The sequence below is a fragment of the Sprattus sprattus genome (genome assembly GCF_963457725.1).
Source record: "Sprattus sprattus genome assembly, chromosome: 4".
Taxonomy (NCBI): Eukaryota; Metazoa; Chordata; class Actinopteri; order Clupeiformes; family Clupeidae; genus Sprattus; species Sprattus sprattus.
The window spans coordinates 17,622,326-17,647,307 of record NC_137923.1 but is presented as its reverse complement, the minus strand read 5'-3'; the positions used below and the strand labels follow the sequence as shown (position 1 = coordinate 17,647,307).

Sequence of the window (24,982 nt, the reverse complement as noted above, 5' to 3'; positions counted from 1 at the left end):
GAAGAGGCGACTCCGGGATACTGGCCCTCTAGGCAAGGTGGCAAAGAAAAAGCCATATCTGAGACTGGACAATAAAAATAATAGATTGATATGGGCAAGAGAACACAGACATTGGACAGAGGAAGATTGGGGCAAAAGTGTCAGACAAATCAAAGTTTGAGGGGTTTGGATCACACAGAAGAACATTTGTGAGCCGCAGAACAGGTGAAAAGATGCTGGAATAGTGCCTGATGCCATTTGTCAAGCATGGTGGAGGTAATGTGATGGTCTGGGGCTGCTTTGGTGCTGAAAAAGTGGGAGATTTGTACAAAGTAAAAGGGATTTAAAAAGGAAGGCTATCACACCATTTTGCAGCACCATGCCATACCCTGTGGACAGCGCTTGATTAGAACCAATTTCCCCCTACAGCAGGACAATGACACAAAGCACACCTCCATATTTTGCAAGAACTATTTAGGGAAGAAGCAGGCTGTCTGTAATGGAGTGGCCAGCGCAGTCACCAGATCTTAACCCCATTGAGCTGTTGTGGGAGCAGCTTGACTTTATGGTACGCAAGAAGTGCCCATCAAGCCAAACCAACTTGTGGGAGGTGCATCAGGAAGCATGGGGTGATATTTCTACAGATTACCTCAACAAATGAACAGCTAGAATGCCGAAGGTCTGCAATGCTGCAATTGTTGGAAATGGAGCATTCTTTGACAAAAGCAAAATTTATATTTTAAATAAAAAATCATTATTACTAACCTTGTCAATGTCTTGACTATATTTTCTATTCATTTTGCAACTCATTTGATAAATAAAAGTGCAAGTTTTCATGAAAAAAAATAAATTGTCTGGGTGACCCCAAACTTTTGAACAGTAGTGTACATTCTTTCTGTTGTATCTTCTCACGGTAAATGCATAGGTCTACTAGTCATAAATGAGCAACCGTTAAGTGCAAACGGTTAAAAGGGGAACAACTACAACCACTACAACATATAAAAATGATAATAGTTTGAAGTTAACAGAAAAAAAGCTGTTCCATAGTTTAGGAGTGACATAGGCTAATTAAAAACATTATTTGTTTTGCCTGAATAAGGACTTCTACTTGCTCTTGATATAAAGTCATTAGGCAACTCACAGGGTTGCAATGCTGTGTAAATAAATAAATAATAAATAAATAGTGATCAAACATACAACAAATTTGAACATTTAAGGTAAGTGAGGACAAAAAACATGTATTGCTCATTGGTTCTTATTTATTACACCTGATGGTGGTTCACAGCAACGTAACTGTTCCAACAACTGGGAACAAACACTGGGAACAAGTCAGTACACAATTTCGGGCAACTCTCTTTTTTGCTAGCTATACTTAGGAAGAGCAAGATGCATGAAATAACAAAAAAAATTAGGCTTCTAAAAATCTGTGTCATTTTTGTGCAATCACTTTCTATAATTCACACTATTCATTAAGGACTGATTCATTCTTATATAGGGGACTATACCCAACACCATTTGCTGGCTTTCATCCTTTTTCCCCCTTCTGATCACAGTTTTTCTTCTGTTAAACTGTGTCCCTTTTACACAGCATCTTCTCCCCTTATTCTCTCCTCATTCCCTTTAGTTACTTCTCTCTCCCTCACTTTCATCAATCCACGTCTTCTCAGTCTCTCTCTCTGTAGTATTCCTCTTTCAAGTCTTCTCTCTCCCTGCGCCTCCATCCACGCGCAGTGATGTGAAAGATGTCCACATTGTTCCCCGAGTACGCATCCCTGTGAGTGGCCCTGTACACGGCCTCCCTGGCCACAGACACGGCCTCCTCCTCGCACATCTCCCATCTCACGGCACCGTCCAGCACCGAGTAAGCATATGGGGACCCAGAGCCCACAGAGAACAGTTCCCCCCTCAGGAAAGTCCCATCACTGCACACATAACAAAGCCTGGGACCTGATTGCTTTGTGGTGGTGATTTGAGAGCTGATGGGGCTCTGATTTGAGGCAGCCTCTGTTTTGGTCCTTTGATCATGGTGTGACAACATGAAAGGCTCAACCCGGCCTTCTGGGTCTTCCCATTTTCTTTGAATCTCAGACTCAAAAGGGCGGCTGAGGGTATTCCCTGGTAATGCTTCTGAAACACATCTAATAGGGATTTCACAAACACTGAGGCCCTTGTTGCTTTTAACAGCCGTGCCGACTTGGGATTCCATGGCTCCTCCCTGTGTTTCGCTGTGTACTCCTCGCTCTTCTCTGTCCCATCCACACAAGGTTAAGGCCACACACACTTCGGTCCCCTTGAAAGGATGCAGCATGAAGGAAAGGAGCTTGGCGGAGCCGACGATGGAGAGCCTGCGGCCATGGCGGAGCTGGTACAGGCGGATCTCTCGGGCAAGGATTCGCTCCCACAGCATGCAGTCAGCACCACAGCCTGAGGAGGTGACCACCAGGTGGGAGTGGATGGGAGAGATCTTGTTTGTGGTAGGGCAGGCAACCAGTCCGGCACAACTTGCACGAGAGTCTGCCGCTGCTATGACACCGCCCTGGAAGGAAAAAGCCAAGGTGGTGGTGCCGTGAGACAGAGGGAATGGACGTGCCACTGATGCCGATGGATGAGACCCCTGAGAGAAAAAAGCATTTGTGTGGTTTACACAGATTAAAGTGTTTTGTGAGCGAGGAATGAAAAAACATAGAGGAATGCCACCATGCTTTGTTCTTGGTTCTCTCCAAGTCGAATTGTGCTTGTAGGATGATCTTGAATAAAAACTGTTATCTTCATCAGGTATGACCGTGGTTGAAGAGCTGCATGCTGGGTAAAGAGCAGAGTCCTGAAAACCACACACATCTTGCAAAGCCATTCCTTCAAGAAATGTACCACAGTCATCACTCTACCATTTGAAAACTTTAACCTGAGTTAAGACAGGCAAAGCAATCTATTTAAAGGATCCATCCCCCTCCCCTGCATACACACAATTGCATAAAGACATTAGACATGACTTATTGGAGGATTCATTTGAATGACATAGGATATTTAGCTTAACATGGTGATATTTAATATTCTGCTTGTGTGGAATAACGCCAAACAATGAAGCGACTCTTCAAACACTGAAAAAGCTGACAAGCATTTCCTACTATGCTTTTCTGAAACAAGAAAAAACTAATCTAGGCAGCATCTATATACTGTCTAAATGAATGATTAAAAGTAATGTTGTTAGCATGCATGTTGTTACAAGAAACTAAAGTATTCATATAATTATTGCCATTATTAATATTAACATTTATATTATAGTTTCAATAGAATTTTTTATATAAATAGTCTTTTACCCTCATATTTGGAATCCATAAACATTTAGCTGTGTTGGAGCGTTAAACTTTTACTTTGTCATTGTTTGAATAAGCTCAAATGTTGGTTAGATCCAGGGAGGAGATTGTCAATATTGGATTTATTTTACATGATACATGGCGGAGCTCATCAGCTAAAGTAATAACGTCACAACTAGGCTACCTTCAAACTCTTTTTTCATCTCGCAGGAGTTCGTCAGACAGAAACTGCTGGCGTGTTTCAGTCATCTTGGCTCTACGGAAGAGGAGAAGGCTCACTTACCTTCACTTTGATCAGAACCAAAATGGCCTCGGTTTTGCTATAGACTAGACGCCGTTACCATTTTCACCCGCTCATTCTCATAAACCATGGCGTCTGGCAGTGCGATGAAGGTCTCCTGCGGGAGAGATTTGGATTGTATACCTGAAGTAACGGATACCGTAGCTGCTGTTGCAAAACTTGGGTGAGCAATTACGTTCATTATAGATAGCTATATATATATGAATACATAGCTGAAATGGAGAAGGTAAATGCATAGAAATTGCCGCTGGCTTCATTCCACATGTGATGTCTGTAGCTAATGTACCGGGGCTAGCAACTCCGCTAATAATTCAGAAAGCTAACTATAAACTAGCTTGCTAACTACGCCGGTTACTGTGCGCTTAGCACGTGTTGAATGAATGAATTGATGGTAGCTAGTTAACTGGCTAACGACGAATTGCTAGTTCGTTAGATAGGTTAACCACGTTTCAAGAGTTGAAATTAACTTAAAATACAGGTAGTAAATGGTCTCACATAACTAAGCGTGTACATCTGACCGGACAAAAGAAAGTCAACCTGAATTGATATCAGCTATCATATTGCTACCTCATTCCTCCTCACCCAAGTCAACTATCTACCTAAGTCAACGTTAGCTGTCACCTGTCATTATTTAGCAGTAACATTGGAAGTTTTTAAGGAGACACATAACTAACTAGTATAATGGAGGTAACCTGCCAGAGTTTTTTTTTTTACATGTTTAGTTTTATTACGGTAGAAAGGCTTTTTTCTGGCAAATAACATCTGGACCTGGTAGCTTGTTCTGTCATTTCAGGAAAACATACTTGGCTAGAGACGTGGACGTTATTAGTGCTAGTAACATTAAGTAACGTTATTTAGCGAGGAAGAACAGAGTTTGAACATTTCCCATCAGTCTGGGTTTAATTCCATTGTGATTGGTTACATTGCACGACTATAAAGTATACATCACTTTCTCTCAAATTTCCTTAGCGATTAATAAAGTATCCATCTATCTATTTATCTATCTTCCCCATACTGTTTTTTAACGTGGTTTCCCAGTTTGATATGCCGTGTCATAATTTTCTTTCAGATTTGACTTCCTCTGCATGCCCCTCTTCCATCCACGGTTCAAAAGGGAATATGAGCTGGAACCTGCCAAGTCCCGGTCAGGGGCTCAGACCCGCTCAGACCTGCTGTTGTGTGCAAGAGGTGGGATGTTTTGAACCTCAAGCCTGTGGTGACTTTGGGAAAATCTTTTTGTTGGAAGTAAAACCATATGATGGTTTATAGGCCAATGTTAATATTCACACTTATTGGTGAAATATAAAAAGTGGTTATTAATTATGTAAATGGTAGGTCAGAATAAAACATAAGAGTTTTATGTTTATGATTGACTTCACTGCCAATCCTTAAGGGAACTGTATATTTTTCTCTGGACTGCTTATGGAGGTTATGGAGGCCATTTCTGGGATTGTCTAATAATAATAATTTTATAATTATTATTCCATCTTCTAAAATGCATGCTATTGGTGATGTCACCCAGATTGGAACACACTAATTGTTGGGAAGCTATCACCATGGATAGAAGTGGACTCTGAATTGACGACCATGCGCAGGAATTCCGAAGCAGTAAGTTAGCTTTCCTTGATTAATACATCAAACATGTCTTTTTCTGTATTTCATAAAGCTGAAGGACATGGACCTGAATAGTTTTTCAGAACTCTTTACAATATAAATGTTTATATTAATTTCAAATTAAGGGTTGTAGGGACTGACCTTACATTGCAAAAGAAGACAGATGAGCAAAGAGTCTTTGCTTCTTGCTGTGCTGGATTAAAGTGTGTTGTTCTGCAGCGTGTACAAAATTGTCATTGCTGTCTTCGGTTAATCGCTTCCTCCAGGCTATGGTTCAGGAGCTGAATTTCTGTGCCTATCTGGGCCTGCCAGCCTTCATGATCCCCCTGAGAACCCCTCACTGTGCCAACCTGGCACGCGTGCTGCTAAACCACCTCCACACAGGACACCACTCCTCCATGGTAATGCCACAGTCATTTGAGCCACCATCCATCTGCTTACAACAACTGTTCATGTACTGATTTACGCCATGGGTGAACCGGTCATAAGATGTGCATTTGATTCACTGTATTGATTTATGCTTATGGTTGCATGATGTTATGGTGACCTTGTCTTCCCAGTTTTGGATCCGGGTGCCCCTGATGGATCTAGAAGATGTGCGTGATGACCTCATCGAGAATGAGCCCTCCAAAAACATGGATGATGGCAGCAATGATGAGAAAACATGGGGCTGGTAAGAGTAATGTCACAATAGTGTTGGCACAGTGTAGACCTCCTACTCCATCTTTTCTGTCACATTACATGCCCTTACACCTTACACCTTGAAGTGTCACAAAGGGTGCAATTTAAAGGGGGAAGCATGAAAAATGGCAAACTGAAATTTGAAGTCCTGTGGTCCACCCTACACTAGAATGCACTTTTAAGGCTGCATGTGCAGGTATAGGACATGTGCAGATCATAATGGCATGTGACATCTTTCATGTGTCGTCTTAGGTGGCATTCCTTCAGAACACTCTGTGACTACAACAAGCGGATCTGCTTAGGTAAGATTCACCTTTCACAAAGAAACACAACATGAAGATGTTGCTTGAAATGGGTGGAAACCTGTTTTAACTCCAAGATGATGCATTAACGTCATTGTTCATTTTTTGGTAGTTTCATTCCCAAAGAATTACAGGTGATGCTAAAAGTGTTGACATTAGTTATTAATCAAATGCTTAACCGACTTCAAATTTACTTCATATTTACTAACATATTAACAGTAAGAGGGATTTTCACATAACAAGTGTGTGAAACTGTTGTCCAGCCAGACACTTACATATTTGTATTTGTAGGTTCCATATTCATGCTTTATCTTTATCCCATGAACATATGAAATATGAGAGCACTTCTGGACCAAAAGCAAATTTAAGACGTTTTGGGGAAAGACAGAATGAAACATGAAATTTGAAAAAGAGAGCCGTGCCCAGAAAGATCAGCTCCATAAAAATGGCCTCCTGTGTTCTTTTTGAAGCAATTGAGATTGCTGCTGATGTGCCCGCCGATACGGTTATCGACAAGTGGCTTGGAGAACCAATCAAAGCAGCCATTCTACCGACCAGCATCTTCCTCACCAATAAAAAAGGGTTTCCTGTGCTCTCAAAACCTCACCAGCGAATCATCTGCCGTCTCTTCAAGGTACATCAGGAGCTTCTCACATAACATAACAGTAGAATAGTCATAGTATAGTATAACATAGTATAGTAGTCTGACTAATGACTAGACATTGGCTTATTAAGTCTGTAAATACTGGAAGCTGTAAGATTTTTAGTTTTACCTAAAGAAGTTTTCTACCTTCTCTTTCAGCTGGAGGCTCAGTTCATCTTCACTGGGACAAGTCGGCACAGTGAGAAAGACTTCCGTTCGTACCTGCAATACCTGGAGTATCTCAACCAGAACCGCCCAACACTTAACGCCTACGACCTGTACGCCAAGGGCTATGAAGATTACCTGCAGTCCCCATTACAGGTGTGTGTGTGTGTGTCCGTAACAAAAGATTGGAGTGTTAGCCTTTGAAACCTTCTCTGATATGAGCAATATTTTTATCATAATGATTTTATTTATTTTTAAATTCTGATTTTCTGTTTCTCAAAGCCTCTGATGGACAACTTAGAAGCACAGACGTACGAGGTGTTTGAGAAAGATCCCATCAAATACTCACAATACCAACAGGTTAGTTAAAACTGCTCCAATCTGCACCATCTGGTCATTTTCCCCCTGATTCTAATTTAATGTTACTGTGTGCGTCCCATTAACATGAATATTTCCCTGTGTAGGCGGTATATAAGTGCCTGTTAGACCGAGTACCGGATGAAGAGAAGGATACTAACGTCCAGTAAGTAGTCCCATTTTCCCACAAGCACCAGATGACTTCATGTACAACTATTCGTTTCTCCAATGACAGAATTTATTAAATATCTATAATGAGTGAAATCTCCCTGTGCCTGTGTCCCCTCCAGGGTGCTGATGGTGCTCGGGGCAGGCCGTGGGCCTCTGGTCAACGCCTCCTTGCGTGCGGCCAAGCAGGCAGACAGGAAGCTGCGTGTGTATGCCGTGGAGAAAAACCCCAACGCTGTCGTCACGTGAGTTTCTATTATATTTATTACTTACTTTACTTTCCTACACAACCATGAATATATATATATAGCCTGTTCCCAAAGACCCTATCGTACATGTCTGAAGAACAAGCTAGTAACTAGTAATGGCTTGAAGGGGATGTAGAGACAAATTGCCTGCACTTACTGCAAGAAGCGGAAATGCGAGTGAGTGAAGAGCATGATGATTATCTCGCTCTCAATCATTGCAGCCTGGAGAACTGGCGCTTTGAGGAGTGGGGTGACCAGGTGACTGTTGTGTCGTGTGACATGCGGGAATGGACGGCTCCAGAGAAAGCTGACATCATCGTCAGCGAGCTGCTCGGGTCCTTCGGGGACAACGAGCTGTCCCCCGAATGCCTTGACGGAGCGCAGCACTTTCTTAAAGGTAATGGGAAACTGTCTCTTACCTGATTTGTTTTGGGGGTTTTCCTCAGGGGTTTTCCTCAGGTTTTGCAGAGGCAAGAATGCATCTCCTCTTTCAGAGACCACACATGAGCTGTTTCCGTGACATTGTACAGTTTTAGGAAGCACAGTGTGTTCTTATTTGGTCATTATCTGGTCTTTTGATTGTCCCCGTGTCCCGCCCCCCTCCATCTTTTGTTGTGGTCTCTCAGATGACGGGGTGAGTATCCCCAGCTCATACACCTCCTTCCTGGCCCCTCTGTCCTCCTCAAAGCTGTATAATGAAGTGAGGGGATCACGGGAGCGGGACAAGGAGCCCGAGTGCCACTTTGAGACGCCCTATGTCGTCAGACTGCACAACTTCCATCAGCTGGCTGATCCCCAGCCGTGCTTCACGTTTACCCACCCGACTACAGGTATGACATCATACTGACTGAATCATACTTGAACTGTAGTGAAATTTAATAGGAAAACTGAGATCAGGTTCAGGAGAAAGAAATCCCATTTATTGTTTACATTGAACATGTCTACAAATATGTAAACCTTCAAATGTAATCTCACACTGGGTACCATACCTTTTTACTGTAAAATGTTTTATCTGAAGGATGTCTTAAGTGAGTCCAGTCAATCTTTAGACAGCACACACACCTTTTACATAGCACACACAAGTCCACAGACTTTTATCACACATCGTCTTATGCTATGTGCATCTCCATATGCCATATACCTCATGCCATGCAGGCCTGTAGATTGTGACTTCTACGCAGCTCCACAGATTCCCATCTCTGCTTGGACTGATGCATCATCTGTCTTTGTGGACTGATGCATCATCTGTCTTTGTGGACTGATGCATCATCTCTCTTTGTCTCCCTCCAGACATGAACAATAATAGGTACCAGTGCCTACGCTTCTCTGTGGGGTGCAACTCTGTGCTTCATGGGTTTGCCGGCTACTTTGAGACTACGTTATATAAAGACGTCATGCTAAGTAAGTCCAAATATCCAACTTTAACACCAGTTAATGCTTTTTGAGGTCTATCCTGCCCTGTTGTAAAAAATGGGATTCTGAAGGTCTTTTTCCCCAAATATTATTCTATTCCTGCTGGAGTGACATGCATTCAGGAATATGAATTGGTTGTTGTGAAATTATTAGATTTGAATAAATTCATCTTTATAATCATTGTGTAGAGTCTAGCCTGTAGATTACAGGTACAAAGGCAATGAAATACAGTTAGCAGAAGTGCAAGAGAATGGTATTATTAACATACAGTATGTACAGTGTTATTGACAAGGGTGAGCAACATGTATAAAGATAATTATTAGGGCTTATGAAATGATAACAAAATGTAATCAAATTAATCACCGGTGTCTGTGGATTAATCATGATTAATCACATATTTCTTTTTTTATTCACAAAAAAACTAAAACAATGGTGCTGCACCTCATCAGTTCTTTAATAATAATAATAATTATTATTATTATTTTATTTTTCACTTCATTCAGAAGAATCTCAGAGTGCCAAGTCTTTAGCAGTTGTCTTTGCTATTCCATATGGAACATTAATATATCTTCATCCCAAACATAATTCAGACTTCTTAGCTATTGTATGGTTGAATTAAAAAAAAAAATCGTATCTTTTTAAATCAAACTGAAATATTTTGGGCTTCTTAGCCATTGTTTTTATGGATGGTTGAATTGTTTTCTCTTTTTTGTCAAACAACCATTAACCACACCATGGCACAATCTAATGCCTCTCAAGGCCCTCTTAGCTAGTCTTCCTTTCCCAGGCTGGTGAGGCAAACTAACTTGTTCACAGTTTCTGACAGTAAAGCTGACCGCTTCTTTTGTCACAGTCAGTGTGTTCTGCGACTGTCAACAGTCCTTCACACGGCACTGTGGATGAAGGAGTGGCTAGATGTTTGCGAGCCCTTGCAGCTAGCTGTCTAGCGAATTATGCTAACTAATCAATCTAGTTGAGAGAACATCCCCAAACAGTTATGGTTCATGTCAACTAGTATTATTACCACTACTGGTACATAACTAGTCTCTCCAACAAATGTGTTAATGTTAAAATCAAAATGTTAATGTTAACGTCTGTAAAAGTGCACGCTGAGCTATCCTAGCATACGCCAACAAGTTGCTAGGAGCTTATTTTAAACTATTTAGCATTTTGTGAATGGGCAACCTTCTCCTGAGTATCCCAATGTATGCATAAGGCACAACCTGATGGCAATAACCCAACGATCTGATACAAAGCCATAGCATTACATCAGGATCATCATTTTACAAGCAACTTATCACTACAGTGACTGTGAAATACTTTCAGCAACAAGCACGCAAATCCCTTGAACAATTAAGTTACTAGCAGCTATCTTACTCCACACTGCTTCGTTTGTATACTTAACTCTAGATTGGCACCATCCAAGCTAGTAGGGGTGGGGGAAAAATCAATTCTTCGCTTTAAATCGATTCTCTCTAGAACGATTCTGTATCGATTCAGAATAGTTCATAATCGATTTTTTTTTTTTATAAAAAAAAAATATATAAAAAATCCATCCATTTGGTGTTGAAATGGAAGCTGCATCGATTATTACATTGTTCATAGAAAGTCATAATTGTGACAAGGAAAAGCTTTTTCTCTAATAAAAAATAGAGAAGGTAATTCATCTGTTGATTGATTAAGTGATTTGAGACTCTTGAGTAGCAAACTCAAATGTTTTAAAAATCGACATGCATAAAAGATATAACTCCAAGAAGAATCACTGACACCGTCAGATATAGCGCTTGCCCCCGTCCTCGCCATGCTTTTGGGTTGACAGTCCTGGGATTTTTGTCGACGTAGCAACTAAGGGGACGGGGCTTTTGAAAACGGTCAATTGTGGGTAAAGTGGAAGCTCATTCTGTGTGCGTTAAAATAATTAACAAATTAATCCTGTAGTTTTGTCATATCGTGTTATTTTTCACAGCTCTAATAGTTATATATGTTTAATAAATGCAATATGTTATACATAAATGAAGTGGACAGAGTTGGAAAGGCTATCTACATATAAGGGTTGTATTTACAGGGTAGACAGAAAATATGGTTGGTTGAATGCTGAAAGGTTCGGCCTGTGCAAAAATGTGTAGTGCAAATATTAAAGTACTAAGACAGTGCAGTAATGAATGCGACAATGCTTATCTACAGCAGTCACAGCTAGAGCTGCAACGATTATTCGAAGAAATCGACGACGTCGATTGTGAAAAATGGTCGACGCGGATTTGTATCGTCGACGCGTCATATAATATAATATAATTTATTTATTTTTTTGAAGAAGAAGCTAACAGAGCTAACGGTACTTTTCATTCGGAATTGCATATAGGAAGTGCGAAATAGCTGCGAAAAGCGAATTATTCTGAGATGGCTCATGTTACCATGGAAACAATAAACAAAGCTTGGTTTAGAAGCTACTGCATATCAGATATGGCTAACAGAAAAGTTGTCAATTTTCTCAATGATGGTCAATTATTAGTAGTTTAAGAAGTACTACTTCAGTATTTTAAAGAGAATGGGCTGTGGGAGCTGTAACGGCAGACTCGTTAAGGTACCATCACATAATAAGGGAGACAACCAATGTTCCCTCTAATTTTTTTCAGCACTGAGCAAATATTTTTGATTCTGAGCGCACATTTCAGCACTGTGAGCAATTCGTAAACCACGCGACCTTACGGAAATGACCAAGAGCCTTGGTTAGCCATAGGTTTCCAAAGAGATGACAGCAAATACATCAATATGTCTACAAGGTTGATATTTATTCAATATCCTTTATAATGGCTGGACTTTGGAACATTTTAATGATGGTGTTTTACCAGTCAGTTTAGTTGAACTTAAAGGATCTTTGGTTGAAAATAAATAAAGTTTAGGGAGGTTATGACTGGTTCACTGGTTATGAATGATAATGATATATATACACAAAATAAAAGTATCCAAGGTGTTTAGTCATTTCTCAGCAGGTACAACATTTAAGTAGAACTTCATTGAAAGAAAAATGCTAATGCAGTGCTTTACAATAAATATAGTAATTATGGTGTATTTTTTCCTAAAGGTAGCCTTTATAAAAAAAAAAATGTAATAACTGGAGTGGTTTGCAACAAACTACGGTAAGCTACAAAACATGTCATTTGAATTACATTGAGGGAGCTAGGCCTATCTGGCTGTTTGGCTCATCTTGTCTGCAGGCCTATTGAAGACACACCTTTCTGCCTAAACATATGTCAAAATGTTGTTGCAGTTATCAAGATCACTTTGAATAGGGCCTAATAGGTCTAATTGAAAATATTGGAAATTTCTACCTCAAATCTTCTCGCCTCACGATTTTGTCTTAGTGGCATTCATTAGACTGAAACCGCGTTCACAGTCGGCGCTAGATGCCTGGAATGTGCCACAAATGTCGAAGTTGTACCAGATCTGGAAAACGCTCACTTTTCAGCGACCACCTTTTTCAATTACCATGAACTTGAACTCGACAAATGCGTCCCGGGACCGCATATTATGCTTCCTCCAGAAGCGCTTCGAACCTTTTCGCCAGATTGGTCACGTCATTCAGCCCATGATCAAATTTACTAACGGCACGATCCAACGTGTCAGGCTCAAAGGCAGCCCACTCAGCTCAGGGAAGCGGGCATCCAAGTGCTCACAAACTTTAACGACAAACAGAATAATGTCACCTTTGTTCACTGCATGTTTTCCCACCAGCGAACTCTTTTCGCGTTTGCCTCCGAGCATATGTAAATATGTCTGAAAGTTTTATCCTACCTGAGTCAGTTTGGACTATTTCATCTAGCCGTTCATGTTTAAACGTTAGGCAGACCTTTTTCTGGGGCACCTGCTCTGCCTTTCTTTTCGCCATGGTAGCCTATAGGCTAGGTGCACGAAATACTCAGTGTGGGCAGTTTGTTTCCTGTTTAGCCAGGTGTATTTGAACCTGCCGCTATTCTGAATGTAATTAGCGTCTACACGGACCTGGTTAGGTGTTGCACCTAGTGAATCAGCATTACTATAAAGAAGGACTTGTAGACACTAATTACATTCAGAATAGTGGCAGGTTCAAACACACCTGGCTAAACAGGAAACAAACAGCCCACACTAAGTATTTCGTGCACCTAGCCTATAACTGCTGGAGCAGAGACCGGCAAGAGAGCTAAAGGAGATGTTTTATGTAAACATTCAAACGCACATCCGGCTTGGTTGTCAGACATGTCAGTATTTTAAATGACTATTACCTAGCCTACATCCCCTTTGATGCTCAGATTTTTTAACCGTAAACATGTTTTGTTTATGCGGTCTGAAAAATGTGCGCGGTCTGAAATATATATTGCGCGGCCTCTTCGACTGGCCTGCGCGATCGCGCACGCGCGCAGCTTAGAGGGAACATTGGAGACAACACAAAGTAGTTTAAATATAACAAGAATCATTTATTTGTACCAAAATCAATACTTAACCAAAATAGGGGTATGAAAATGTAATGTTCAATGTCGTGCATGAATGTAGTGAATGAAGGCATCAGTTTGTTAGGTAAATTAATAAGAAAGTGAGCGCTAAATAAATAGAAAGGGGGGGACAGATTGAGAAAAGAGTCAAAGTGCCCATGTAAGAGAAAATATCAAAATAGTGCCTACAAGAACCGAAAAGTGCCTAATGAGAGAGAGAGGGAAAAACCCCTTTTATAGCCCCACCTTAAATACAGGTGCAGACAATAAAGCTATTAGGCTCAGGTCCTGCCTCTGCCTGTGCACTGGCTGGGCTGAATCCTGAAGGGGCACAGGTGGACGTCACAGAGCATATATCTATAACTTAATGTAAGGTTTACTCTTACATGTTTTAAAAATAGAACGTCTCACGGAGGATGCTTGCTAACGCTATTTCAGTTATGTTAAATGCAATGTGGTAAATCAGTGAATTATCAGAGTAGCCTGTATTTTCGTTTGTTCTGAATAGTTAACCTCCTCCACTTAGCAATCTTCAAACAAAAGATTGTGGATTTGAATGTCACTTTCTCTTTACTTTTAAAAGCATATTTGCACTCTTAATTTGTATTACTATTTAATGTATTTATTATGATGATTACATTTGTATTAACTAATTACTCAAATACATTTGAAATTCAAATTCCAACATTTTGAATAATTTTTTCATTTATGGAAATAATCGTTAGATTAGTCGATTTAATTGGGAAAAAAAGTTGATAGATTAATCGATTACAAAAATAATCGTTAGTTGCAGCCCTAGTCACAGCCTTACGATTGACTGTCTCTTTCACATGTTGTAGGTATAAGACCGGAGACCCATTCCCCTGGGATGTTCTCCTGGTTCCCCATCCTGTTTCCACTCAAAGTAAGTTGTTTAGTATCTACTTACTGAAGCACACCAGCTAGCAGTACATTGCTTCTTCCTGTCAACAAACGTATAACATGTATAATGCTGATGTGGTAATGTTTTCCACCCTGCTGATGGAAGCTTGTGCTGATCAGTATCTGTGGATCTCATTAAATGTCAATAAATCGCCATGTGATCGTTGATTTATGCTTGTTGTGAGCACCTTTAATTCTTCCTCTGTGCGTGTGTCTCTCTCACTCTCTACCATGCAGCAGCCAATCGCTGTTGCGGGTGGCGATCACGTGAGCGTGCGATTCTGGAGATGCAATAACGGGAAGAAGGTGTGGTACGAGTGGGCTGTCACCGAGCCAACGTGTTCTGCCATCCACAACCCAGCTGGACGCTCCTATACCATTGGCCTGTGAAGACGGAAGACACACTCACAAACACACACACATCACGCATCACGCACATATTGTTGTAAATTAGTAACGAGTGGAAGTGAGTCTCCCCTCTGTTTCACTGCTGTTCAGGGCCTACCCATCTTCAGAGCAATGGTGGGCATTTTGAGTTGAGAGCTACCACTGAAATTCCTGTAAATCCAAGGCTGGTTGCTGTTGTCTTGCTTTGTTTTGTCAGTCCAATGTAGGTCATTATGAAAACTGGATTTAGTTTGAAGTAGGCACCAGAGGGGGGGGGGGGGGTAAGAGAAGAGTAGCTTCACTTTCTTCCTTCTTTCTACTTTGTTTGTTTGTTTTGGAAGTACGACCAAGTCTGTAAGTTAGCCATTAGCTGCACACACAATATTTTGAGTGTCATCAAGAGCCATATTTTCTAAGGCGATTTCTGTTTGTTTTGTGATCTGTATGTGTCAGCCACATCCTTGGTGCTACAGGTCAGTGGGAGGTTTCAGAAATAAGAGCTAGCTGAACCTACACCCTTACCGGGCATGCATTCCACACTGAGATGCCATGCAAGTATGTCAGTGCCACACTGTACGCACAGCAACTCACACAGAGGTTTAGCTTCCTGTGTCAGAAGAGGTCAGTTGATGGGTCAGAGGAAAGAAGTGGTTGGGGGCAAGAAGAAAATATCCGTCTTTCTCAGTTTCCCCTCTTCCCTTTTGTATTTTTTGTTTGCCACAAAACCACAGTTTTAAACTGGCTACTACATAAAAAAAACTACATAATAAAGTAACCCAAATTGAAATTGGACATGATGTGTAACGTTTACTTTCTGTGCTGTCATTCTTTGTACAATGAGACAACAACTTGAGCAGAATAATTAGATCTTATGATGAAGGCTTTGCCCCAAATGTGCGGATATGGTGTCTCTCATGCCACAGCAAGTGACATTGCTGTATTGAGTAGAACTGGAGTGAAACGACACAAATCGGAGAGCTCCATAGATGGTACCAAAGAAAAAATAACTTCATACTACACTCTCAAATTAAACGAGGCCTGTATCAGGAGTTTATTAACGATTGTTTGTTCAAAGAAATTAATGAAATGAACATAAACCCTGAAACTTACCTGTATATTAACTTTTATTAAACCAATCAAGAAGTTTCATAAACCTTTGTTGGATGAAGCTTTATGATTTCATTTTGCAACTCAATGCACCTCACACTTGACATAGTCTATGTGACTACATTTCGTCATACTTTCGATGCATTTACTTGTTATGCTGCTGGCTAGTTTGTGTTTTGCTGACACATTAAAAGACCCGGCCTTGGTGCAGATCACTGCGGGCCTTCAGCTGCTTTTAGACCTAATCCAGGGTACAATTGACGCATCAGCCTTACCAATAACCTGTAGCGAACATCAGCTATCCATTTGCCTGGATTTCTTACGTTTCTTACCAAACGTAAACGCCCTGTACTTAACATAGGCCCCCGCACAGTACACGCGGTCAATGTTTTTCTGGACGATAAGTAGACCCCAAGAACTATGGCAGAGCTCCACCCATCGCACTAGGCTATCTTTTGTGCTTTAGAAGTGTCTACGGGTTATTTCCATTTCAGTTAGAAAAGAAGCTGGTTCGACCAAAGTTGAGTGTTTTTTTAAATTACTATAAGCTTTATGCATACCCTTCTTTTCAGCTATCGTAACCTCTGACAGAATAGAGTCTGCAATTACAACTTTGCAGCCCTGCATCAAATCGTGCCAGTCAATTTTTAGAATTGGAAATATAACGACTCTCTAGGTTCGTGTAACTTGTAGTCTGTGAGTGCATGTCATTATCAAAGGCTAAGCTGTCAGGAAAGCTTTTTAACCCATACATTTAATTTGCCTGTTGAATGATGGTATATCATAATAAAAGAAAAAATATAGGCTAGCCTCGAAGACTTGGACTGACATTGAAGAAAACGACTAGATTTAACCGACTTAGCGCAAGTGACATTCAAACCAAGAGAACTAGCAGAATAGTGATCCGAAGTTATAGACGTATAAAACAGTCTCTGGCCGTCGCTGGTATGCGCTCAGTTTATTCATACATTTAACACCTCAGTTTTGCATGTATTTGCCTGCGTAAAGCGGTGCGACAACCAGCTCAGTGCACGCCTGGCAGTGACGGACATGGGGCAGCAGGTGGCGTCCGTCGGGAATTTAATAAATCAGGTGAAACACTAAATGGAAACACGAGCCACCTGTGTTAAATACGCTCCCACTTTTGCTATCTTCGGGCACTTTGAGGGCAGCGTGCAAGTTAAGCGTCGCTGTCTGAATTATTTTGCCGTCTTTTTGAAGAGTAGGCTAGTTCCGGAATGTTCCTGTCCGTCGTAAATGCCATGTCAAGGACTAGTCAACAACATTGATTGTTTCCAGGAATGGGATACGTTTGTAATCTTTCTTGGGGACGTAGACGGCATTTCTGAATTCGTTTGGCCTGTATGTTTAGTTAGGATCAGAGTCGGGTACGCATGTAAATTATCATGTTTTCACTTAATTTTAGGTGGAGCACTTAGATGATTTCGTATTTGGTGGCCTCATATCATATTGGTCCTGTTGAGCTTTTATGTGTTGATTTACACATTCCTGAACCATACTTCAGTCTACCTCCTCAACAGTGCAGCTGCTTTGCGCGCTTGGTTCTGGGCAAAAACTGTTAGAAAAAATGACTGGTAGCACTCGACTCCGTAGCAATACTGCTCCGACGCACAACCCCACAGATGAGAAAGACGATGGGCAACAGGTTGGCCTAAAGAAGCAGATCGGCCTTGTCAGCGCATGTGGAATTATTGTCGGTAAGTCTTCAATTACCAACTGCATAGTCAAAAAAAATCTGTCTTTTTCCTGTGATTGAGTGATAGGTCGGCCTCATATAGTTTGAATTTAAATTAACATAATGCCCTTGTTGTTCCCTTAATTGTTGCCCATTCTTGAAGGTAAATTATTGTATGTGGCCATTGGTCCACTTACAGCCTATTGCAGTCATTTATCAGAAGAATTCTATGCAATTATTAGGAGGATCAAATCATTTTAGCTGGGTGTGTTGTGCATTCCTGATTGCATGATCATATGGACCACCCTCCTATATTCACCTGAACCTGGAAACATACCAAGCCCTGCAAGGATGCAGCCATCTCTCTTAGTGCAAGGCATTGGGGTGGATGTTATCTCCATGAGGTGCATCATAATTTTGGGCAGGCTTCTTCAAAGGCCGTAGACCCTTCACCACCCTCACCTGTTTTTTGGAGTCCAGGCCATCTATTGTTGTATTGTAATAGCAATGTGATTGCCGCAAATAGCTATATGGGTATTTTCACTCCTTTGAGATGCATTATGCATTCAAACAATTGGCCTTTGATGCATCACCAAGACAAACATGTCACTTAACAGGAAATGCTAGATGAAAGGTTGGGAAACGCAACGCCCCTTTCCAATCCTGCCTTTCTCAAACTTGTTCGTTCTGAAGCGCAGTCATGTCTGACTTTGGGGTTATAAGACCAATGGTTGTATACGACCACTACACCCCTACTACCTATGCCTTTTTTTTTCACTTCATTAGCAAATAAAATTCCTGATTGCTAAACTTCTGTTTTCTTTTTCTGGTGGTCTGTGGCCTATAGTTTGAGATGACTTTGTGTGTGTGTGTGTGTCCAGCTAGGGGTGGGTGGTATTTTACGGAAACCCCTAAGGGTCATAGTGGTGTGTTTATGGGGGCACATTTATAGGTGCAGTTACATTTCAATGTTTTAAAATATAATGGATGTAATTTTATTTTGACAAAATGGTGTACATTTTGCCGCTGACCTGAGTAAACAAAAAGTTGAGAACTAGCACAAACAAAAAGTCAAAACAAAACCCTACACAGGGGTATCCTGGCTAAGAACTTTGAGGGCTAATGGCTATTTTGATGATTTTTCAATGGAGTTTTAGGTTTAGGTGGAGTTTTTTGTTATTTCAGTCATAAAGAGTAAAGTCTGCTAGTGATTAGGGGCCTCATCATGTTTATTGTAACTGTTCGTTTAGAGAAACTCTTCAAGCATTGTTCCATGTTAACAGTGTTAATGAATACTTGAATTAAAAATACTTTAACATCTTACTCTCTTTAATATTGTTTGATAAGTGTATGATCTTAAGATGATTGTGATCCTCACCCAGGGATACCATGATCTAATAATGAGACCATCTGCCTAATTTTGAAGAATGCTAAAAAATGGGGGACGGGGGGAGATCTCAAAGTCCTGTGATGAGTCTTGATCAGCAAATGTGAAAGAAATGACAAACCTGGATAAGTTAACTCCGAGTAAGTGGTAAACGTCCTAATAGAAAAGCCCTCTGACATTGTTTTGATAGGAGAATGAACCAATGGGGGTTGTTTTATTAGGAGGTTTACCACTTACTCTAAGTTAACTAATCCAGGGTTGTCACTATACCACGTACGTGGAATACCCCCCAGGAATTGGGTTTGGGTATTGTTTTTTGCATTATTGTTGATACAGTTCAAATTTGCCCTTTTCATTAAAATGAACATGATGCATTCAACAGGTCAGTATTGCAGATCACATAAATTCATGTGACACGGTGACGTTCTGCAGCACTGGTGAAAGTCGGCTAAAATTTCTTACCAACATGCATTGTGTTGAGCATGCATCAAGTTAAGTCAGAGTTTTTCAGCGCCAGATAAAGTTGATTGCCCCATTGATGAGCACCAAAGGGCTGACTGTCAGCTTGGCCTGGCAAAGTTCAGGATCATTTTAAACAGTAGATGGCATGTTGAGCCATTTACTACCCATAAAATGCCTATTTTTATAAGAATGGTAATTTTGTCAATGTTAAAACCAGCACTGATGTGTTTCTTTAGAGTATAGTCATATCATTTAGTTAACAGCTCAAAAAACTACCCCTTAAAACTACCCCTTTGAACTGTACCAAATTTAGCACACCACACATTCACTGAGATTCATGTAGGGAAAAATATCAATAAGTGTTATTGTGTGCCCCACATCAGACTAGTCCTTCCTCAACATGTAATTCATGACATTCCTCAAAATGTGTATTTTCCCCTTTTCTCCTTCCTTGTTCCCTTACCCACAGGTAACATCATTGGGTCTGGGATCTTTGTCAGCCCAAAGGGGGTTTTGGAGAATGCCAGTTCGGTAGGCTTGTCACTCATAGTGTGGGCAGTCACTGGCATCATCACAGCTATTGGAGCCCTTTGCTATGCTGAGCTAGGTGTTACCATCCCCAAGTCTGGTGGTGACTATTCCTATGTTAAGGACATATTTGGCGGAGTTGCTGGGTAGGCATTGCTGTTGCATACACTCATGGGTATGGTGCAGGACGTTATGGTGTTTTGTGTCTGGAGAAAAGAGTTTGATTGACAAGGGTCTGTCTGTCTGTGTGTGTCTGTCCGTTTGATGGTATGTATGTATGTATGTATGTACGCATGTGTGTACACGCACTCCCTCAGGTTTCTGCGGCTATGGATTGCAGTACTGGTGATCTACCCCACCAACCAGGCAGTCATCGCCCTCACATTCTCCAACTACATCCTGCAGCCGCTTTTCCCCTCCTGCCTCCCCCCGGAGAGCAGCCTGCGTTTGCTGGCGGCCGTCTGTCTCTGTGAGTATCTCCAGACAACAGGAAGAACACAAAGCTCAGGAAAGGGCCTACAGGTCTATGAGTCTTGACTGGGTGTACAGAAATCCATGTGGATATTTGTTGAAACTTTTCTCTCCGTCTCTTAGTATTGCTAACCTGGGTGAACTGCTTCAGTGTGAACTGGGCAACCCGTGTTCAGGATGTCTTCACTGCCGGGAAACTGCTAGCCTTGGCCCTTATTATCTTCATGGGACTGGTCCAGATCTGCAAGGGTTTGTCTTTCCCAACATATTTATAATCCAGTGGAAGTGCTAACATCCTTGAGGTGCACTATGTTTCATCTATGTTTCATTTTATGTTTTTGCAGAGTGGGTTGTCCAAAACATAAAATGCATAAATAAATACTCCTTTGAAGATTTCCCTGGTTTGATGTTGCTGACAATTTATTGTAACAGCGCCTGATTTGAAACGTGTTCATTCAGTTTAACATCCTTTGCATTCAGGACAAAAAAAGAGCACAATGATGGCCTGTTTGCTTTGATAGTACTTCCTCATGTGTGAAGCATTGGTTGTAATATCACAGCTATGGGAACGGCCGTCTAAGGAAGGAATGGATGAGGGAGTGGACTGGGCGTTTGTGTTGGTTTGCTGACCTATATTAGTTAATATGCAAACAAAGGAGCAGAGATGTGAATTGGAATGTGAGGGCTGGGGGGGAGGATGGGGGATGTTGAAATGTACTGACCTCTGTAAATTGGGGTGTGTCATGAGAATGGCACAAGCTGTCCTCTCCTTACAAAAGAAGATGCTAGGGTTATATTACCTCCATGTTATGTGTGAAACAGGAATGTATGTATGTTTGCTGCGTGTCAGTCAGGTTCTACCGACATCTGGGTTATTGAATGTTTAGGGGAGGAAGCTTCAAAAACCAAAGCTCCTGAAAATGCCAGTGATGGGATAGGAGTGAGGATGGCATCATAGATAAGGGTGAACAGGGCATAATGCATTGCTGTTGTGTTTACATTCTTTCAGTACTCCAAAATATAAAAAATGGACATGCCTGTCTATGCTCTTCTTTCATTTGTAGGGGAGTATTACTGGCTAGAGCCGGTGCATGCCTTTGACCCTCTGCAGGACTATAATGTGGGGAAAATTGCTTTGGCATTCCTGCAAGGTTCCTTTGCCTATGGAGGCTGGAATTTCCTTAACTATGTTACAGAGGAGCTTATTGATCCACACAGGTAATGTGTCACGTTTTTAATGTACTCCTACAAGATTGATCAGGATTTCCAAAAGTGTATTTTCATAAATCACAATACATTCTGATTAGGATGTGCTAGATCTCCAACTGGAGTTGCAGCACTGGTCATAGTGGATTTAAGGGACATATCATAGGCTAATGCTTTAACATTGACAAAATTAGTGTCTAAGCACATGTAGGCAGTTTGAATGCATAAAAAGACGAACATTTACTTCAGTCTGAATACATCTCTCAGCATACCAATGAATCCATAAATGTACGGGTCTGAGATCTGCTCTTTCATCTTCAGGAACCTCCCTCGGGCGATCTACATCTCCATCCCTTTGGTGACGTTTGTGTACGTGTTTGCCAACATTGCGTATGTCACAGCCATGAGTCCTCAAGAGCTTCTGGACTCCAACGCTGTGGCTGTGGTGAGACCACACACACACACACACACACACACACACACACACACTCAGCCCCCTTTACTAAGCAGATTATACCACTCATTATGTAATAGTGCTTTTGTGGGCCAGTTCATCCTTTAGCCAAGAATGATATTTTAATACACAATTTTAAAAATCTGTTTGTCAGGCTTTTTACCACTCAGTTAATATTAATTTAGTCTTTGGTCTCTGTCTCTCTCTAAGACGTTTGGGCAGAAGTTATTGGGAGTGATGTCATGGATCATGCCTATCGCCGTGGCCCTGTCCACATTCGGAGGGGTCAATGGCTCTCTCTTCACTTCATCCCGGTCAGTTTGATCATTTCTCCTACATTCTCTTTCTGTTTTTTACTTCCCTATCCTGGCAGCTATAGCCAGCTAGCTACAAACAAGCATTTGAGTTCCCCTATTATTGTAGATGGTTTGGACTGTTTATTTACCTTGTTGGCGTGTAAAGTATTGGGTTTTATGACTGTCCCTCAGCTTGTTTTTCGCTGGGGCGAGGGAAGGACATCTACCTTGTTTGCTTGCCATGATCCATGTGGAACGTTGCACCCCCATCCCAGCATTACTCTTCACAGTGAGTCTCACAAGTACACAACCCTTTTCATTCTGTTTAATTATTCTTTTTGTCAAAATATTGTTTTGTAATTGATTTTTAATTGTTTTAGATTTTATATTTTATTCCTTTTTTTTCTTTAGTGTCTGTCAACACTCCTGATGCTCTGCACCAGTGATATGTACACACTTATCAATTACGCTGGCTTCATAAACTATTTCTTCTATGGAGTCACGATCGCTGGGCAGATTGTGCTGCGCTTTACACAACCTGACCTGTATCGTCCAATCAAGGTATATTTGATGGCTAAAGAAAATGCTGGCACCACAAACATCTCTTGAGGCTTGTAACTTGAATTTGTTTATTGTGTTGTCACTTGAATCTATTTGTTGTGTTGTGCAGTTTATACTGTACCACACAAGTGTTGGGTCTTTCACCCATCTGGTTCACAATAATGTGCTGAAAAAATTATCTATTTAAGAAAAGTTGAACTGCCCTTCCTCTTGATAGGTGAGCCTGGTGTGGCCAGTGATCTATCTGTTGTTCTGGGCCTTCCTACTGATCTTCTCTCTGTACTCTGAGCCTGTTGTGTGTGGCATCGGCGTCGCAATCATGATGAGCGGCATCCCTGTTTATTTGCTCTGTGTGTACTGGGACGGCCAACCAAAGTGCTTCAATTCTGCTATTGGTAATGCATTTTCCTTTTTTAGTTTAATTTGTCTGTGCTGGTGATGAAAAATCACAAAAGTCAATTAGCAAGATGAGTTATAACCACAGAATGTTTTTTGTGTGTTTTACAGGCTGCGTCTGTTAATATTGCCTTCATACTTTACTTTTTTGTCTCACGCACAGCTGCAGTTACACACTTGATTCAAAAACACTGCATGGTTGTCTACCCTTTTGAAGAAGGGAGCAAAGAGGTGGACACTAGCGATGAGACTGCAACCTTGAATGGATCATGCAGCAAAAAGTGAGGCGCAGGCTGAAGAGGTCAAACACATGTTCATATCACTAGAGGCGAGGTCCGATTGCTCCCAGAATCCACTCTGTTGTACTCAAGGGTCAAAGGGCAGCTACCCTGTGTTCTGTTATCTGTCCTTTTTCCTGATTGTTTTTTTTTTCATGCATATTTATGTCTCTCTCTCTAAAAGGAATGTTCTTTGCTGAAAGACATTGTTTATGGATGAGGTGTGTTAATGTCTACCTTTCATAATTATATTTACTTCAATGCAATTACTTTGGAATAACTCTTTATGAGCTTCAGCAACTTTGTCACAGGAAAGCATGGCAAAATGTGCCTTAAATACTCTCAATGCAACCCTCTGAGCTGCTGAGTAAAATACTATATGCGTGTACAAATATATTATACAATTGCCTTACCAGAAGAAGTGTTATTTTAATGTATTTGATATGTCTGGTCTTATATTCCCTTTTTCCAAAACTGTATTAATTGATAAAAAAAGGCTGAATTTGGAAGGCTGAAGATGGATTTTTACAGCGTTGAGGTACCTACCTTGAATTGTTGGTAGGCCACTTACATTGTTTTTGTAAGCAAGGTTAATTAAAATGTCCTTTGTATATGGATTGTTATCACTTCTCTGACTCAATGTTTTGTCTACATGGCTGCCTCTTGAATGTTGCTTACCTACATAGATATCTAAAGGTAAGGGAACTCAATTATGAATTTAAGTCAAGTCATTCTATGATTAACACTGGACTAGAAACACAAGCAGGCCAACATGCAACATCACGAATGATGACTGGAAATAAGAACTTTGTCAGTATTGATGTCAGCACTAAATTGTAACACATTTCCGAAAAAATGTAGATCTTCTCAAATGAGCCAAATATCATTACAATAAGGAGTTGGAGTCTATGTTGCTTTGCGTGTGTGAAAAACATCTGCTTGTAAATTAAATAGCCACATAAAATGAACCCATTCATACAGGGGTGAAAGCATGCAAGGAATGTTTTTTTTATTTGTTCAGGTATTTAGGTTTATATTTTGATAAACCTAGGGTAATTTCACCTGTCTTATAGAGTGATCTAGAATAAATAAATGAAAATATTTCAATACAAGAAGCTCTAATCAAGCATCCTCGGACTAAAACATTTAGTATGTTGCTATTCCGACAGGAACCTCTGGGG

At 40.8% G+C, this 24,982-nt stretch overlaps 3 protein-coding genes across 3 annotated transcripts; 2 read left to right on the top strand and 1 right to left on the bottom strand.

Moving 5' to 3' along the window:
- Positions 1–1,642: 1,642 nt before the first annotated feature.
- Positions 1,643–3,664, bottom strand: psmb11a (proteasome 20S subunit beta 11a; the record flags this gene model as incomplete). The annotated part of the gene is made up of 3 exons (XM_080836207.1): positions 1,643–1,927; positions 2,225–2,593; positions 3,635–3,664. The coding sequence occupies 3 exons, from the start codon at positions 3,662–3,664 to the stop codon at positions 1,643–1,645; spliced, it is 684 nt and encodes a 227-aa protein (XP_080692333.1).
- Positions 3,623–15,751, top strand: prmt5 (protein arginine methyltransferase 5). Its single transcript, XM_080837483.1, has 16 exons — positions 3,623–3,757; positions 4,664–4,782; positions 5,117–5,202; positions 5,475–5,609; positions 5,769–5,881; positions 6,142–6,191; positions 6,662–6,825; positions 6,994–7,155; positions 7,282–7,359; positions 7,464–7,522; positions 7,647–7,769; positions 7,994–8,169; positions 8,399–8,602; positions 9,063–9,173; positions 14,491–14,555; positions 14,810–15,751. The coding sequence occupies exons 1-16, from the start codon at positions 3,663–3,665 to the stop codon at positions 14,960–14,962; spliced, it is 1,893 nt and encodes a 630-aa protein (XP_080693609.1). The 5' UTR covers positions 3,623–3,662; the 3' UTR covers positions 14,963–15,751.
- A 1,903-nt stretch (positions 15,752–17,654) lies between these two features.
- slc7a8b (solute carrier family 7 member 8b) lies at positions 17,655–23,965 on the top strand (the record flags this gene model as incomplete). Its single annotated transcript, XM_080837414.1, has 11 exons — positions 17,655–17,784; positions 20,081–20,285; positions 20,457–20,608; positions 20,734–20,859; positions 21,675–21,828; positions 22,138–22,261; positions 22,481–22,584; positions 22,759–22,855; positions 22,978–23,127; positions 23,345–23,522; positions 23,687–23,965. 11 exons carry the CDS (start codon positions 17,655–17,657, stop codon positions 23,806–23,808), a joined length of 1,542 nt encoding a protein of 513 aa, XP_080693540.1. The 3' UTR covers positions 23,809–23,965.
- Positions 23,966–24,982: the final 1,017 nt, after the last annotated feature.

Excerpts from the sequence above, each read along its gene's own strand:
- prmt5 (XM_080837483.1), top strand. The coding sequence starts at position 3,663 with ATGGCGTCTGGCAGTGCGATGAAGGTCTCCTGCGGGAGAGATTTGGAT. Across the intron at positions 3,758-4,663 it reads GCTGCTGTTGCAAAACTTGG|ATTTGACTTCCTCTGCATGC; the intron begins GTGAGCAATTAC and ends ATTTTCTTTCAG. Across the intron at positions 7,156-7,281 it reads ACCTGCAGTCCCCATTACAG|CCTCTGATGGACAACTTAGA; the intron begins GTGTGTGTGTGT and ends TGTTTCTCAAAG.